This window comes from Octopus bimaculoides, chromosome 9 (genome assembly GCF_001194135.2).
Source record: "Octopus bimaculoides isolate UCB-OBI-ISO-001 chromosome 9, ASM119413v2, whole genome shotgun sequence".
Lineage (NCBI taxonomy): Eukaryota > Metazoa > Mollusca > Cephalopoda > Octopoda > Octopodidae > Octopus > Octopus bimaculoides.
Genome location: NC_068989.1, coordinates 2,755,214 through 2,770,278, shown reverse-complemented (window position 1 = coordinate 2,770,278; position 15,065 = coordinate 2,755,214). Strand labels below are relative to the sequence as shown.

Sequence of the window (15,065 nt, the reverse complement as noted above, 5' to 3'; positions counted from 1 at the left end):
TAGTAGCTAGATGTCTGATGTCTAAATTGAAGCTATGGAAACAGGAGTAAAATGTGATAAATACCCTGCTAGTGTCAGCTGTCTATTATGGAACTCAACTTTTTTGAAGGATTTATACTTTTGAGTTGCTGTAATTCCAAATTAAACAGTCATCGATGTTATCCAATAGACTCAACCAAACTTTGGTGAAAGTTTCTTGGGTGTATCTCTACTCAGCTTAAATTTACTCAATATGTTTTGTTGGTTCCCATTTTACTAAAATTCTGAGCTGACTTTATAGAATCTGAACTGAAAGTTTTTAGGTATTGTAGCAGGATACCATAAATGGGATATAGTTTACATTTTCCCTATATTCCTATCCTATTTCACAACACTCTTGGTACTTGACCAAGATGGCGGAAGGAAAAGTTTAAAAAAATATAAAAGAAGAAAACGTTTGATTAAAGAGTATAGAAACAAAGTTTATGATTGACCAGAGGATTTGTTTAGAATCGATGGTGGTCTTAAAGAACTGTAAGTTGCCCTTGAAGATAGCCAAAATACTTGTTAGATGCCTTTAAATAATATAGACCCAGTATTTCAGACATGCTAGTTTAATAGTATAAGATATTTTGGTATCACTTTGGTTTGATCTTCATTATTTTGTTTGGTCAATGCGATTCTTCAAATACAATTAACCATCTACTGATGTTCATTTTAAGAATTCTGTCAAGTAATTATGAAGAGACTCAAGCCATGTACTATCTTTTGTTTGATTTTTTTCTAAAGTATATATTTGAGGTTACAGGAAATTTTACTGTAAGAAATTTTGGTGTAGCAAAATTTGCTGTAAACAAAAACAAAGGACAAGTATAGCGATATTAATGCAGAACATCCGAGACAAATGCTTCAATACAATCCACAGCAAAAAGTACATTATTTGTGCAGCATTGCTTGGAATTTTCATGTTTTAAATGACCTCATCATGTTTCCTAATCTCTGATGTTGACTAAAGACTTGCTTATTTAATGCTTTTATAAAAACTTTTATCATTGTCTTTTTATTTTAAAAGATTCTGATATAATACACTTTGTCATTGTCCATACGGTGAAATTTCTTACAGCAAATTTTCTCATGACACATGGCAAAAATGCTTGCAGTGAATTTTCCAGATATGTATATTTGAATTGTATAGCAAGTTTATTTTTTGATGTTTGAAAATTGCCTCACAGAATCTTATTTTTTTTTTTTTTGCTTGTTGTACATTATTTTGAATATCTGTGTAACTTCTGAAACTTTAGAATATAAGCAGTTTGAGTATTCCAGCTGGTACCCAAATGTTTTTATTAGTATAAGAGTACCTTATATTATCGTTGGTACCATTTTGTATTAGTATATTCAGTAATGGTTCCAAATTGAATTGTTTTCTTCTTCATCAATTTCTTTTTGGGTGAAGTTTCAAACTGTGGCAAGCTATTGCAATTAAACGAATGAATTGTGTGTGTGTGTGTGTTTAAAAACCAGCTTAACCCCATTTAAACAGGGCCATATCTGGCCCAAATCTTTTACTTGTTTCATGTGAAGACCAGCTAGGTCTGGCTTCTTACACCTACCTTACATTGTCATTCTAAAATATAAACAATCTCATCATCAAAATAGCAAAGCTGTGAGATAATGCATGATTAATTCAAAATAATGTGAATAAATTAAATATTACAGTTGACAGGGTAATCTAAATGCTAAAGAGAGAACTCATTAGCATCCAGATTCCTCTGTCAAATGTAAAACTTATTAATTTACATTGTTTTGAATTAATCATGCATTATCTCACAACTTTGCTATTTTGATGATGGTAGGGTAAGAAACCAGATCCGGTCAGTTTGAACATAAAACCAGAATATTTGTGCTGAATATGGCTGGTTTAAATACCAAAGGGTTTAGTGAATCTTTTTAGGCGCTAGTCAAACGGCTGAATCACTTGGTCAGTGACAGGAAATAGTAAAGTTGATATTGCTGTTGGAATATGGGTTTCTGAAATTCTTTTCTGCAACTTTGGATCTATTCCCAGCTGAAATGACTTGTGATATTTGAAATTATAAACGCCCCTTTGAGACAGAAAAAGAACAACATGCACACTCACTGGACTTGAACTACTTATCTCATATTTGCCAGGCAACCATTACACCGAAGAAGGATCCCTTGCTGTGTTGAACATTTAGTAGACTAACCTGACTTGCTAGTGCTAAGTAGCTGACAAATTATTATCTTGTGCAGATAACATATTACAGTTATAGTAATAATATACCAAACCCTGCTGTGGAATTGGTAATTTGATGGTATAGCAAGTAATAAATGCATCGTTTAAGTTCTTTTAGTTATCTCTGTTGGCCTTTTCTATCTCAAATTATTTGGTGTTTATGATATCTAATATCATTTGCATTAAAATTTTAGTAATTAATTTATAATTGGAATTGCATCTTATTGCATTTAATGTTTTAGTTTTTTTTTTTTTTTGAGAAAAGGCATAACTGTTACACTCTTCATTTTTACCTTTTCTTCTTTTCAAAGAATTTTTAAAAATATTAGAAAAATTCAAAAAATTAGAAATTACTCTAGACTCCTACCTGTTTGTTACATTCTAATTAGTAAAGACCTGAATGGATATTTTATTATTGTATTTCATGTAAACTCTGAAAATATGCAAATATTCATGTGTAAATGTGCAGGTGACTGGATTCAATTGAAAATAAATTTCATTAAAATAAAGGACTTTGACAAAATAGGTATTGGAAAGGAGTGAAGGCACATGGCTAAGTGGTTAGGGCATTTGGCTCATGATCGTAAGCTCGTGAGTTCAATACCTGGTGTCACATTGTGTTTTTGGGCAAGACACTTTATTTCACATTGCTTCATCCTGCAAAAATGAGTAGTACCTGTAATTTAAAGGGCCAGCCTTGTCACATTCTGTATCACGCTGAATATCCCTAGGGACTATGTTAAGGGTACGTGTGTCTGTGGAGTGCTCAGCCCCTTGCACATTAATTTCACGAGCAAGCTGTTCCGTTGGTCAGATCAACTTGGAACCCTTGTCAATTTTCAATTTGTATTTTACCTTTTTGTTTATCATGATTTCATTCATTCTGTTAACCTTACTGGTGTCAGTCTACTGTACATAATTTTAATTGTATCCGGCCAATATGTGTTTTATTTATCTTATTTAAAAGTTGGCCGTATTGCAGATTGAGGTAAGTATCGATTTATTGGTGTTATTGGTGGAGAGACCAGGAGTGTAGTAACAAACTGTAGGCTTCCAAAATCATTACAATTTAATGTTTCCTTAATATGGTTATTAACTGGTATTGACATTATTATTGCACAATCATTGATTTCAAATTGTGGCACAAGGCCAGCAATTTCTGGAGAGAGGATAAGTCAATTACGTCAACCCCAGTGTTTAACTGGTATTTTATTGACCCTGAAGGGATGAACGGCAAAGTGAACCCCAGCAGAATTTGAACTCAGAACGTAAAGTGAGAAGAAACGCTGCTAAGCTTTCTCCCTGGTGTGGTAACAGTTCTGCCATCTCACCACTCTAACGAAACAATCATTAGTGTGGTGGACAAAATGCTTTGCAGTGTTTTTTCCAGTCTTTATTATCCAAGTTCAAATCTCACTGAGGTCAACTTTGCTTTTCATCCTTTTGGGGTCAACAGAATATGCACCAGTTCAGGTCTGGGGCTGATGTAATCAACTTCTCCCCTCCCCTCAAAATTTCAGGCCTTGTGCCTGTAGTAGAAAGGATTATTGTTGTTATTATTATTATTGTCAATGCTGTTGCATATGTTGTGTCTGTGTACTTGTTAAGTCTTTCAGTTTCTGTTTCAAAGGTCATTGGAGGTAAGGAAGAGTTTTGAAAAATGTAGTTTTTGTTGTGCCTTTCATATTCTTGATGTTGCTTTGTGGAGAGAGAGAGAGATTCAACTTAGAAAGAGCAATTGATTATTATGTATAAATATTTTTAAAGCTAGATTCCAGTGTTATTGTTATCATATCTATATCTGAAATTATCAACTCAGATTTCTGGCTGAATATTTGACTGGATGACTATAAATAGGTTTAAATTTTTCAAAAGTAAGTTTTTCAGAGATATTCCTTTTACCAAAATGGAAAGAGAAGCACTGATTCATTGATGGTCAAGCATTTTAAGTGTGTGTGCCACTTACATCTCAGAGATTTTTCTCTTTCTCTTTATGAACACACATTTTCAGTTTCTATTTTCTTCAGTGTCCACCCATTTTTCTGCAATGTTGTGGGCTAGATGTAAGCACCTGCACGGTCACTATCAGTATGGTTGGTGTCATTTGTACAATCTAATGATTAATCAATAACTGATTTAGTATATTTAAGAAGTTTGGAGAGGGTAATTCAGTTGACAGTTTCATTCCTACATTTGGTAATTCCTTCTCGATGGTAGTGAAGAAGATGGTAAAAAAAGAGGTGGAACTGTGACAAATTTTCAACAAGTTAAACAGTGAAATAGGCTGGAATAAGAGGAATTGAGATTCTAATGTCAAACATTGGAACTAAAAGTCAATATTAAGAATCTGCTATAATTGATGCAAAAACACCTTTATGGCTATGCTTTGTTTTATGATGGGCTTCATCATCATCTATTCTTCAGCTGCCAGATGTATTTTGACACTCAACTGGAGTTTCATTCTTGTACCTCAATGAATGTATATGTTGTGTGTATTGGGTCTTAAGTGACTTTACTGTCAGCCCAATACTTAAATTTACCTGACAAGCTTGCTTGATGTCAGAAACTTTAGGTTAAGAGCCAAGTGGTTCAGCCTGATTAAATTATTGTACTGTATGATACTGGGTATTTTTCTCCAGTTTGTTAACACCCAGCAGATTTCTGGGAGTTATTTTCCTCTGTTTTACAGTCATCTTTCACCTCAGAAAGTTTTTTGAGTTGATATTAAGTTTTGGAAGAGAACCCAGTTGTATGCTGAGAGGTGACTTAGAAGGCATGCCTCTTTCTAACTTCAATCAACCTTACTTGTGGCTGTCTAGTGGGAGAATGTTTTTTAATTTATTTTGAAGGGACCTCGAGCCCCATACCCTGGACCACAGATGGGCAGTGGTGGGCCTCCACCACCACCAATGGGGATGAGAGCCGGTGGACCTGGTGTTCCTCCACATGGTTATCCAGGTAAGTGGTTTCAATGTAAAGCTCTGTTATTGCCGTCACTCTGCAATATTGAGTTTAATTTTATTAATTTTATTATTATTATTATTATTATTATTATTAATAATTTTTTTTTTCTTTTTCAAATATCATCCTCTTTATTGCCAATACGGTGTTGATTCTTTTACTTTCATCTTCACTCTGTCCTCTTTCTTTAATCTTTATCCTTCAGTTTTTTTTTTTCTTTAATACTTCTGAGTTGAAAATAATTTCTGGTTTATGATGAATCTCAATTGAATATCTTGCATGCAAAAGACATAACTTCAAGTTTCATTTAGTTTTCTTTCTCTACACACACACCATATGTATGTAAAATACTCTTTACATTCACATATTTTGTGACTGCATGCTGTATTTTATTTAAATATTTTCTTTTAAATTTGAGTTTACACACACACACACACACACACACACACACACACACAAATTCATCTTTATTGTAACAAACGCAAACACACACATAAATAATAATAATAATCATTCATACTGTCATCTGACTGCATTCTCCATTAATAGTTTGTCATTTGTTGAATTTTATTGTAAGTAACGGCATCCACTCGGCAGTGTGCTGGTTACAAGTAGTTTAACGACCCCCCAGCCCCACCCCAGCCCTTCTGTTATAAACTCTGGTTCCTTTCATTGGTTGGTTGTGTTTGTTTCTTTATATGTTGTGCACATTTGCCAACTCTGAGACGTAACTATTTCTACTTGCCCCAACACAACATATGTAAACTTTATCATTTAGCATCCTTAGAGAGGCATCTTAGTGTGTGTTATTAATCAATCATATAGCTCAGGGTTTCTCAGCCAATTTTTGCCTATGGACCCCTTTGGTAGCCCTTCTTAGCCATTTGATGTTTAAAAAAAAAAATCACATTCTCAAAATTAAAATATTATTAGGAATTGTATAAAAAGAAATTGTTGAAATGTTTCGTGCATTGTAGAAAGATAACCAATTTATTGCAGATAAATTTTAACAACAAAATCTCACATGGGTCCCCAGGGGTCACGTGGACCCTGGTTGAGAATCACTGATTTAGATGATTGGTTAACAAGTGCTTATTTCACTGTTGGTTCTTTTGTCTTTAATGCTGGCAGCTTTAGATGGAAGATAATTGTTTTGTGCACATTGTTGGCAAACGTGTGTGGGGAAAAAAAGACTGAAATTCTCTCTGAGCGTTGTGTCTATTAATATGTCTGTGGGCCTCACCATATTGTACCTGTCATCTTGTTGTGGAATGGGTACCAGGGTATCTGGAAATGGTGACTGTGATAGGTTATCACTGTTCACTGACATTGACTTCATCTCCTTCTGATTGTAGGCTTCGAAGAGAATCACTGGTTGAATACGAGTCTGATTTAGGAAAGGGTTTAATCCTTCCACATCATTCTAAAGTTGTTTTTTTATTTCATTCTTGGCTAATAAGTAAATGCCTTGTGTATACCTTTTTTTTTTTTTTTTCTTATGTGTGTTGTGGCATTTTCCTTTCTCTGGGATATTTGAATATTGTGGTGAATGCAGCAGCTAGGGAGTGAATTCCTGGTAGAACGGAGTTTATAAACCCAGTTTTCATTATTAACTGTTTGTATGAAGGCAGTGAGTTGGCCAATGCATGCTGGACGAAATGTGTAGCAGCATTTTGTTTGTCTTTACGTTCTGAGTTCAAATTCTGCTGAGGTCGACTTTGCCTTTCATCCTTTTGGAGTCGATAAAATAAGTACCGGTTGACTAGTGGGGGCTGATGTAATCAACTAACCCTCATCTCCCCCACAATTTCAGGCCTTGTACCTCTTTTGGAAAGGTCTGTTAACTGTTTGCGCTCTGTGACCCCTTAGCATTCAGATTATTCCCTCCGATGCTCATTTATTCCCAGCCCTGTCCAGAAGCTTTAAGATTTCACTGACCAAAGTGTTTATTTTTAGAATAACATTGTAGGTGAGGTGTGAGAGGCTGGATCTGGCTGCTTTGAACTTAAATCAGATGGAATATTTGGGCCGGACATGGCTGGATTAAATGCTAAAGAGATCTCAGGATAGCTAACTTTATCTTGTCATATAAATATGTAGAAATGGTAGAAAGTCTGTTGATTACCACATTTATTGATTTTGTAGAGAATGGAAAAACCGTACATTCTCAAGGTTAGAATTAATTTTGTTTCCAATGGAAATATAGGGTGAAAATACATTGGTTGGGTCATTCCATTCACTATGGAGTTTAGTAGTTTGGTGAATAAGTAAACAGAATAATAGTTTAACCATTTTAAGACATTTCCAACAAGATTATCTCCTTTGGTTTTAATTAAGAAAATATTTGGAAATATTTTCATAAAATAAAAGGATTTCTTAGCATAATGGTGCAGAGTGGTCAGCCACAATTTCAGAGGTAGAGGGTTTGATTCTTTCCAGTGGTTTGCTGGCCACATTTTCCCGTCTTCTAAGGGTATTTACCTGATCTTTGAAGCTGTTTTTACAGCTATTCTGCATTGCCTTATTTCTCTGAGAAATAATATATTTATGGTGTGAACATAACAAAAGGCACAATGTCAAGAGGTAAAGTTTGGATTGAAATCTGCTGCAAAACGAGAGATTTGTATCATAGAACCAGATATAACCTAAAGGAAGTTGACTTCAAAAGGGTCAATATAAAATTTACTAATTTACTAAAATTAATGCTAATAAGATGAGGACAATAACTTATTTTGAGTCATTGTCTCTTTTGTAAATTTCTTAGTTTTCTGGCCACTGATCTACAATTCTCAGGAGATTTGGTTCTGTTGGTCAGTCACTCTTTGGTTTTGTCTTCTATTCAATGAATTTGTTTGATTTTTACTGATCCCTTACATTGTTTAGGCAAACAATCACATGTCTTTTATTCTGTTCTGATCCTTTACTGGGATATATTTATTTGATGTGTCTGCAAAAAGGTGTCTTTTTTTCATTACGAATTATTTCGAGTTATTGTTGTTACGGAAGGAGTTCAAATTCCACCTGGGTTGACTTTGCCTTTCACTCTTTCAGGGTCGATAAAATAAGTACCAGTTATGCACTGGTGTCGACACAGTTGACTTTCCTCAACCCTCAATAACTATTTTGATCTTGTGCCAAAATTTGAAACCATTATTATAAAGCATTTATATATATATATAATCAAAAATAAGCAACAAGGATATCCAAAGTTAATGCATTAACTTTGGATGTCCTTGTTGCTTATTTTTGTTTTTAATCACCTTATATCATATTTTACCAGATGTTTGTCAGATATTTCTTCAATATTTGCTTGGTCTCTATCTGCTGGTATATATTTTGTTTCCATTTTGGCCGATGGAATTATTTCATCTTGTCAGACTTGTTTATTATAGTCCATACTTTCCCAGAACTCGTGCTAGAACTGCTTTCCCTCCTCCTCCTCCTCTTCCTCTTCTTCTTCCAACAAACTTGGTAAAATCAGGACCCAGCATCTATTGTAGTCTCTTTGCTTTTCTAAATCTCTCCATACATATTTTCTGTCTTTCCTACATTTTTCTTCTAAGAAACCATTATTAGTATTTAGCAATAGCACATCTTTGTGTAATGAATAGATAATGGATATGTATATATATATATATATATATATATAAATTAAATAATGAGGGTAGAAATTGATATTAATCAATTAAAACCAGTGGCTTAGCATATTTAAAAAATCCAAAGATTAAAAATTATATTACATACAAATTAAGAGGAATAACCACCACAGTGGATTCCTAACATACATGTCAAATCGCCTTACCACGAAGAGTGTGTTCTCAAGAAGATTTCAGCAAAACACCAGAATGTAAAAATGAGCAAGACAGATGAAAATATACGAAATAAAAAAACTATTACCTACGTACCATAGTTTTGATTGTTAATATTTACGAATGCAAATATCTGCAAACTCATCAGCATAGTCTGTCGCTTACAAAACACAATTTCCAAAACTAGACACAGAATGCTCACCTGAGTGTTTTGCTGAAATTTTCTTGAGAACATACTCTTCGTGGCAAGGCGATTTGATGTCTATCTTTAGCATATAAGGAATCCACTTTGGTGCTTATTCCTCTTAATTTGTATATATATATATATATATATATATATGTAGTATTTAGTAAGATTTTAGTTTATATTTTTAGGTGTTGAGAATCTTATTTTAGACAATGAAGTCAGTTTTAATTTCTTGTTCTATTTCTCCTCTCGGTTTTGATTTTTATAGCGCATACAAAATTTAATAGCTATTTATTAATCTGATTAATTCTTTTGAAGATGGTCTTAGCAGGAGGTCAGTTCCTGGCCTCGCTTTGCATCTTGCTGGGGGCTCAGATATTGTAATGTTTTCCGTGCAGCCCATTACTAGTGGTATGCCAGTTGCTTGTGTAAAACTCTAAAATTATTTTGTAAATTATTTTGTTAGCTTATGCACATACCTCTAAAAAAACAAAAACAAAAAACAAACGAAACCCCTCATCACAGCTGAAGTTTGCTTTATGTATTGTAGCTTCAAGTCCCACCTATATGACATTGGTGATGCGAAAAAGGGGAAAAGGTATAGCACCATAACTATGCTGGCTTGTTCCTGGAGTGTTGTGTCATTCTGGGAGGGGGTTGGGCATGGACAGGGTTCGTATGTATACCAATTAATTCCATCCTTTTGTGCTATATTTGACTGTCATTTGCTATTATTCTTATATTATTGTGATGAGTGCCTTTGAACTAGAGGTAAGCCTCCCTCTGATCCAAGTCTGCAATGTGGTTCGGGTTCTTGGTTCAATCCCAATTCATTCCACTCACATCACTAATACCCCTAGAGAAAGACATGAACATTGCACACTCATAAATTTGTCGTTTTGACCATTGACAAGAAATGATTATCATCATCATCGTCGACACAATTAGTATTATTAACAGCTTTATTCTTATCTTCAACCCTTTAGCATTCAGAATTACTTTTGTCAGATATGTAAATCTTATTTATTCATAATGTTTTCAATTAATCGTGCATTATCTTGTAGCTTTGGAATTTCTAGGATGTGATAGTTTATTTTCAGAATAACATTGTAGGATAGGTGTGAGAGGCTGGATCTGGCCAGTTTGAACATAAAGCAGGTAGCATAGTTTGGCCAGATCTGGCCAGTTACAATGTTAGGGGGTTAAATACAAAGCAAATGTATTGGCTATGAATGTGTGTACAATTTGTGACCCCTCGACCTGTTTTCTTGATTTCGTTAACATGGAAAATTCTGTAGGTTTTTATATGACAATTTATTGAAAATATACTACCCATTAATGCAGCGAGCTGGTAGAACCATTATCATGTGCGGCAAAATACTTAGCAGCATTTTGTCTATCTCCACGTTGTGAGTTCAAATCCCACTGAGGTCGACTTTGCCTTTTATCTTTCTGGGGTCGATAAAATGAGTACCAGTTGTATACTGAGGTCAATGTAATCAACTTACCCTTCTTTCCTGAAATTTCTGGCCTTGCACCAAAATCTGAAACCAATATTTAGATTTAGTTCCCTCCTTTCTATACCAAATTAGCTAAAACTGCCTCTCGCTCTGTAGTACTAATGTCTTATTTTCAAAAGTTCTGAATTCAGATCTTCCACCGAACCTTAGTCACAATTTATGTTCCTAACACTTGCTTAATGATAACTAAGTTATTTTACTAAATTCTTTGTTAAATTTAAAATTAATTGAAAGAAACACAGAGCATCTCAACAAAATTATGATCACAAAAGAGTTAAACTTTTTAAGTTTCTCTGCCTGGCTAGTACAAGAGAAAAAAAAAAAAAAAAAAAAAGACAGTTTGTAAAGTAGAAACTAAATTTTCTTGGTGCCATATTGTTAGCACCAAATCACCTGTACCAAAACGTCCCTGACCTGTTTAGAAATATGTACAGTAATATCTGTGCTTCTGTCATACCATTTTCATTTTGACTTGAAGCATTCCTTGAAAAAGGGAGGTAATTTAATTCTTTGCTCAACTGGTTTCAAAACTTCTCTTTAACTGGTGCCCCCCACCATTTTTGGTTTAATTCTTTTATTTATGTCCAAGTATCTCTTAGTTCTTTCATTATTTTATGTTGAAATATTGTGGCTGATTTCTTTTTTATGATTAATTCTAAGTTCTTTTACTTGAAATTAGGGGTTTTCTTTGTAATCGTCTTAACCATGCTTCGTTTTATATAGTTTTGAGGCAGCGGGTCATTGCTATAATTCTTGTTTCTGTGTTGGATTTTTTCCTTGCTGTGATAGATTGGACATGTTCCCAATATAACTTTTTTTTTCTGTGCATCTCAATCCTGCAAGATCTCATTTGCAAGGCCACACATTATCACACCTTTTGCTTTTTACTTGTTACTAAGACTTGTAGATTTCTCCTACTTACTTTGACTGCTGGTATCTTCACTAAACAATTCACTGAACTTCATGCTTATCCATCTATTCATATTATAATGTCCTTACCAATGCAGCTGTCTCTTGACCAAATTCCCTTTGATGCTTAGTTACTTCCACTATTAACTTGTATATGCAATCTTCATTGAAAAGCAGTGATACACAGCCATTGGTCTAGTCACATAGATAGTAAGGGACTGAAAAATCCCTTTACTGTATGTATTCATACCCATATATGAAACTAAATAATAAGGAATAAACAAATCATAAAATATAGTATGCAGGGTGTTCAAAAAGTCTCTCCACAGTGAGTATTTTATTGCAAAATGAATATTTATAAGTTGGTATAAAACTACAAAAGAATATATTAGACTTAATGAGACTTTAAAAAAACTTTATAAGAGGTGTTGAAAGTGTTGTCCTTTATTTTCAATACAAAAGTTGACTCTTCTACACATGTTTTGAAATACATCTTGGAGAGTCTGATGTGGTATGGACCGTGTGAAGTTTATGATTGTGTCTTTTATCTCGTTAATGGTTTTTCGCCAAATTGTTTGAAGAGTTACTATCTATCTAAACAGGAAGTTGGAAAAAGTTCTTGATATTATTTATTCACCATTACACATGTTTCATTTGCTAATAGGAATTAAACAGTTGCACATGTTGGATAAAATTGTAAGAAATTTCCTATTAGAAATTCTTCAGACAGAGAATAACATTTCTTACATGTTTATCTAACATGTACAACTTTGTAATTCCTATTAGTAAATGAAACGTATGTAATAGTAAATAATAATACTCCGAAAATTTTCCAACTTACTAGGAATCTAAATGTGATTAAGTATCCTTTGATGCCTTTTCCACAAGGTGGTAATCTTTTAAAATGAGAATTATGTCTTGTAAATTATCATGGTTTTGCAATTGTAGTAGCTTTGTAGCACAGCTGTTGGTTGTGATAAGTAGAAGATGCTAGTCCTATTTTTTCTGTTAGATGGTTCATGTTATAGCTTTTATAGCCATCAAATTGCAATTTGACTCTCATTCTAAAACTGCTAGGGTGTACGATATGACTTGAAAGGTTGTATAATATTAGCTAATTGATGGTGAAAACTCATTTCATTACCTAATCGGCAGTTGGAACCATTGAAACACTTCTAGTCTGTAACTTGGTGTTGTGGTCCTTTACTTAACCATTTTATTATTCCAGTCTCGTTCTAAAGTTGGTAGCATTTGTGGAGCAGCATGGCTATGACAGTTCTTTTCATAACCACTACAAAACTGGTTCAATTTCATTTGAAAGCTACCACCCCCAACAAGAGTTCAACTGTCCTGTCTCTCCTCACCCTGTTCCCCTTTGATCTGGAAGCTACCACTAAGAGACAAGTTCAAACTTCCTTCGGCTGATTTGAAAGCTGCCTGTCAAGATGAGTGTTTGTTCATGAACTGTTTGTGTGGCTTACAGTAATTGTCATAACATCTTGGATTTAACGCATGATTCTCGCTCACGATTCTGATTTTTATTCATTAAATTTTGGCTCGTTACTATCATCAAAACATTTTTCATATTCAATTCAAAGTTGATCTGTATTGTCTTGTGAATGCATGGTCTTTGCCTATCAAAATGCGTGCACACACATACTCACACACACACACACACACACACACACACACTAAAACACAATCTTCTTTGGGTTATTTTTGTCTTCTTTGAATCTGTTTCTTTTTGTTTTTGTTTCTTATTAACAAACATTTCTTCAGGGTTTTTTTTTTTTTTTACTTGATGTATTTTCTTTTATGATGACTAATTTTTAAAAACCTTTTTGTTGTCTTACCTTACCACCTTTTCTATAACTGTCTCCTAGTTTTGGTACTGTTTGTTCCAATGACTTTGCTCTTCTAAGTTGCATACAAGTAATTCAAGAGTTGTGGGCTAAAAATATTGCTTGTTTCGGGATTTTCCATTACCTTTTTCTGTTATTTCTTACTTTTTAAATATTGTTCAATTTTGTACAAAGTCACAACTAAATATTAAGAAAGAAAAAGAAAAAAAAACGAAAGGGAGGAAAAATAACTTATTCTTTCAAATATTTTTATTAATTTATTATTATTATTATTATTATGCCCCAGATATTTATACTTTTTTGCATTATTATTATTATTATTATTATTATTATTATTATTAAGGTGGCAACCTGGCAGAATTGTCAGGATCCTGGACACAATACTTAGTGGTGTTTTGTCTGTCCTTATGTTCTGAGTTCAAATTCTGTTGAGGTTGACTTTACCTTTCAACTTTACCTTATCATGGTTGATAAAGTACCAGTGAAATACAAGGGGTCAGTTGCCTAGTGAACCTTCCCACCTTCAACATTGTTGGTCTTGTAGCTAAATCAGAAACCATTACTACTACAAGGCAGGTGGAGTGTCACAGATGGTTGTCTGTTGCACTAAATACCTTGTGGTGTGTAAGTGTTTCCTTTTATGTTGTAAGTTTGAATCCCACCAGTATCCACCTTGCCTTCCATCCCTCTGCAAGTAATAAAACAAGGACCACTAAAGTATTGGGCAGAGCCAATTTAATCGGTTATGGTTCCCCAAATTGGCCTTGGGTCAATGTTGGAAACAATTGTTTTAGAGTGTCAGAAATGTTTAACAGTTTTTTTCACTTTTTGAAGGGACAGGTGTGTGGTCTAATGGTTAGGGTGTTGCACTCATGACTGTAAGATAGTGGTTTCAATTATATGCCCAAGTAGTGCATTGTGTTCTTTGGCAAAACAGGTCCTTTTACATTGCTCTGCAAGCATTTCAGCATTTGAGATATACCGTACACCTGTTCAGGCAACATTGATTTGTTGGTGGGAGCAAGCTTAATGTACACCACAAGTATTTAATCACTATAAACGAATCACCTGTGCAGGTTATTCAGAACAAAGTTATGGAAGCTGCATCTGTCGTTTATGACAGGAAAGTTCACAAAAGTAAGGTCAACAATTTCATTTTCTCCTTCTATGGTCCAGATTTAAATCTTGCCCAATCTGAATCGGTTTTGAACTTTCATTTTTGATGAAAGTAAGCGCCTGGCATTTCCTGAAGATGATTCAGTTGGCTGTTTCCACCCCAACCCCCAACCTATGGCCTTTTGCCAAACTTAGAAATCATCCTTGTCATTCATTACTAAAACATTTTAGATTGTACTAATTAGTTTTTTTTTTTTTCTTTTTTAAACTTTTTCCTCCTGTCTTTGTATTAGCATTTTCATTTGTCTTTAAATAATTTGAAAATTTGAAGGAAAGCAATATTGGTAAATACTTCACCAAACAGTTCCAAAACTAATCTGGTAATCCATCAATGTAATGTCATTCTGAATACATCCACATGCACCATACATATGTATATGTTTATACACTTGTACATTATATATA

The 15,065-nt window shown here is 33.9% G+C and overlaps 1 protein-coding gene across 47 annotated transcripts in view; it reads left to right on the top strand.

Annotated features, from left to right (window-relative positions):
* LOC106869145 (SWI/SNF-related matrix-associated actin-dependent regulator of chromatin subfamily D member 1) overlaps positions 1-15,065 on the top strand; it is a 74,847-nt gene that overhangs the window by 28,247 nt on the left and 31,535 nt on the right. For 14 of the 47 annotated variants that reach the window (XM_014914721.2, XM_014914726.2, XM_014914720.2 and 11 more), the window contains exons 3-5: positions 3,204-3,224; positions 5,083-5,194; positions 9,744-9,791. In XM_014914721.2, the coding sequence (XP_014770207.1) occupies positions 3,204-3,224; positions 5,083-5,194; positions 9,744-9,791 (181 nt within the window). The remainder of the gene's footprint in view (positions 1-3,203; positions 3,225-5,082; positions 5,195-9,743; positions 9,792-15,065) is intronic. The other 33 variants (XM_052970350.1, XM_014914725.2, XM_052970354.1 and 30 more) reach the window with 6 other exon arrangements.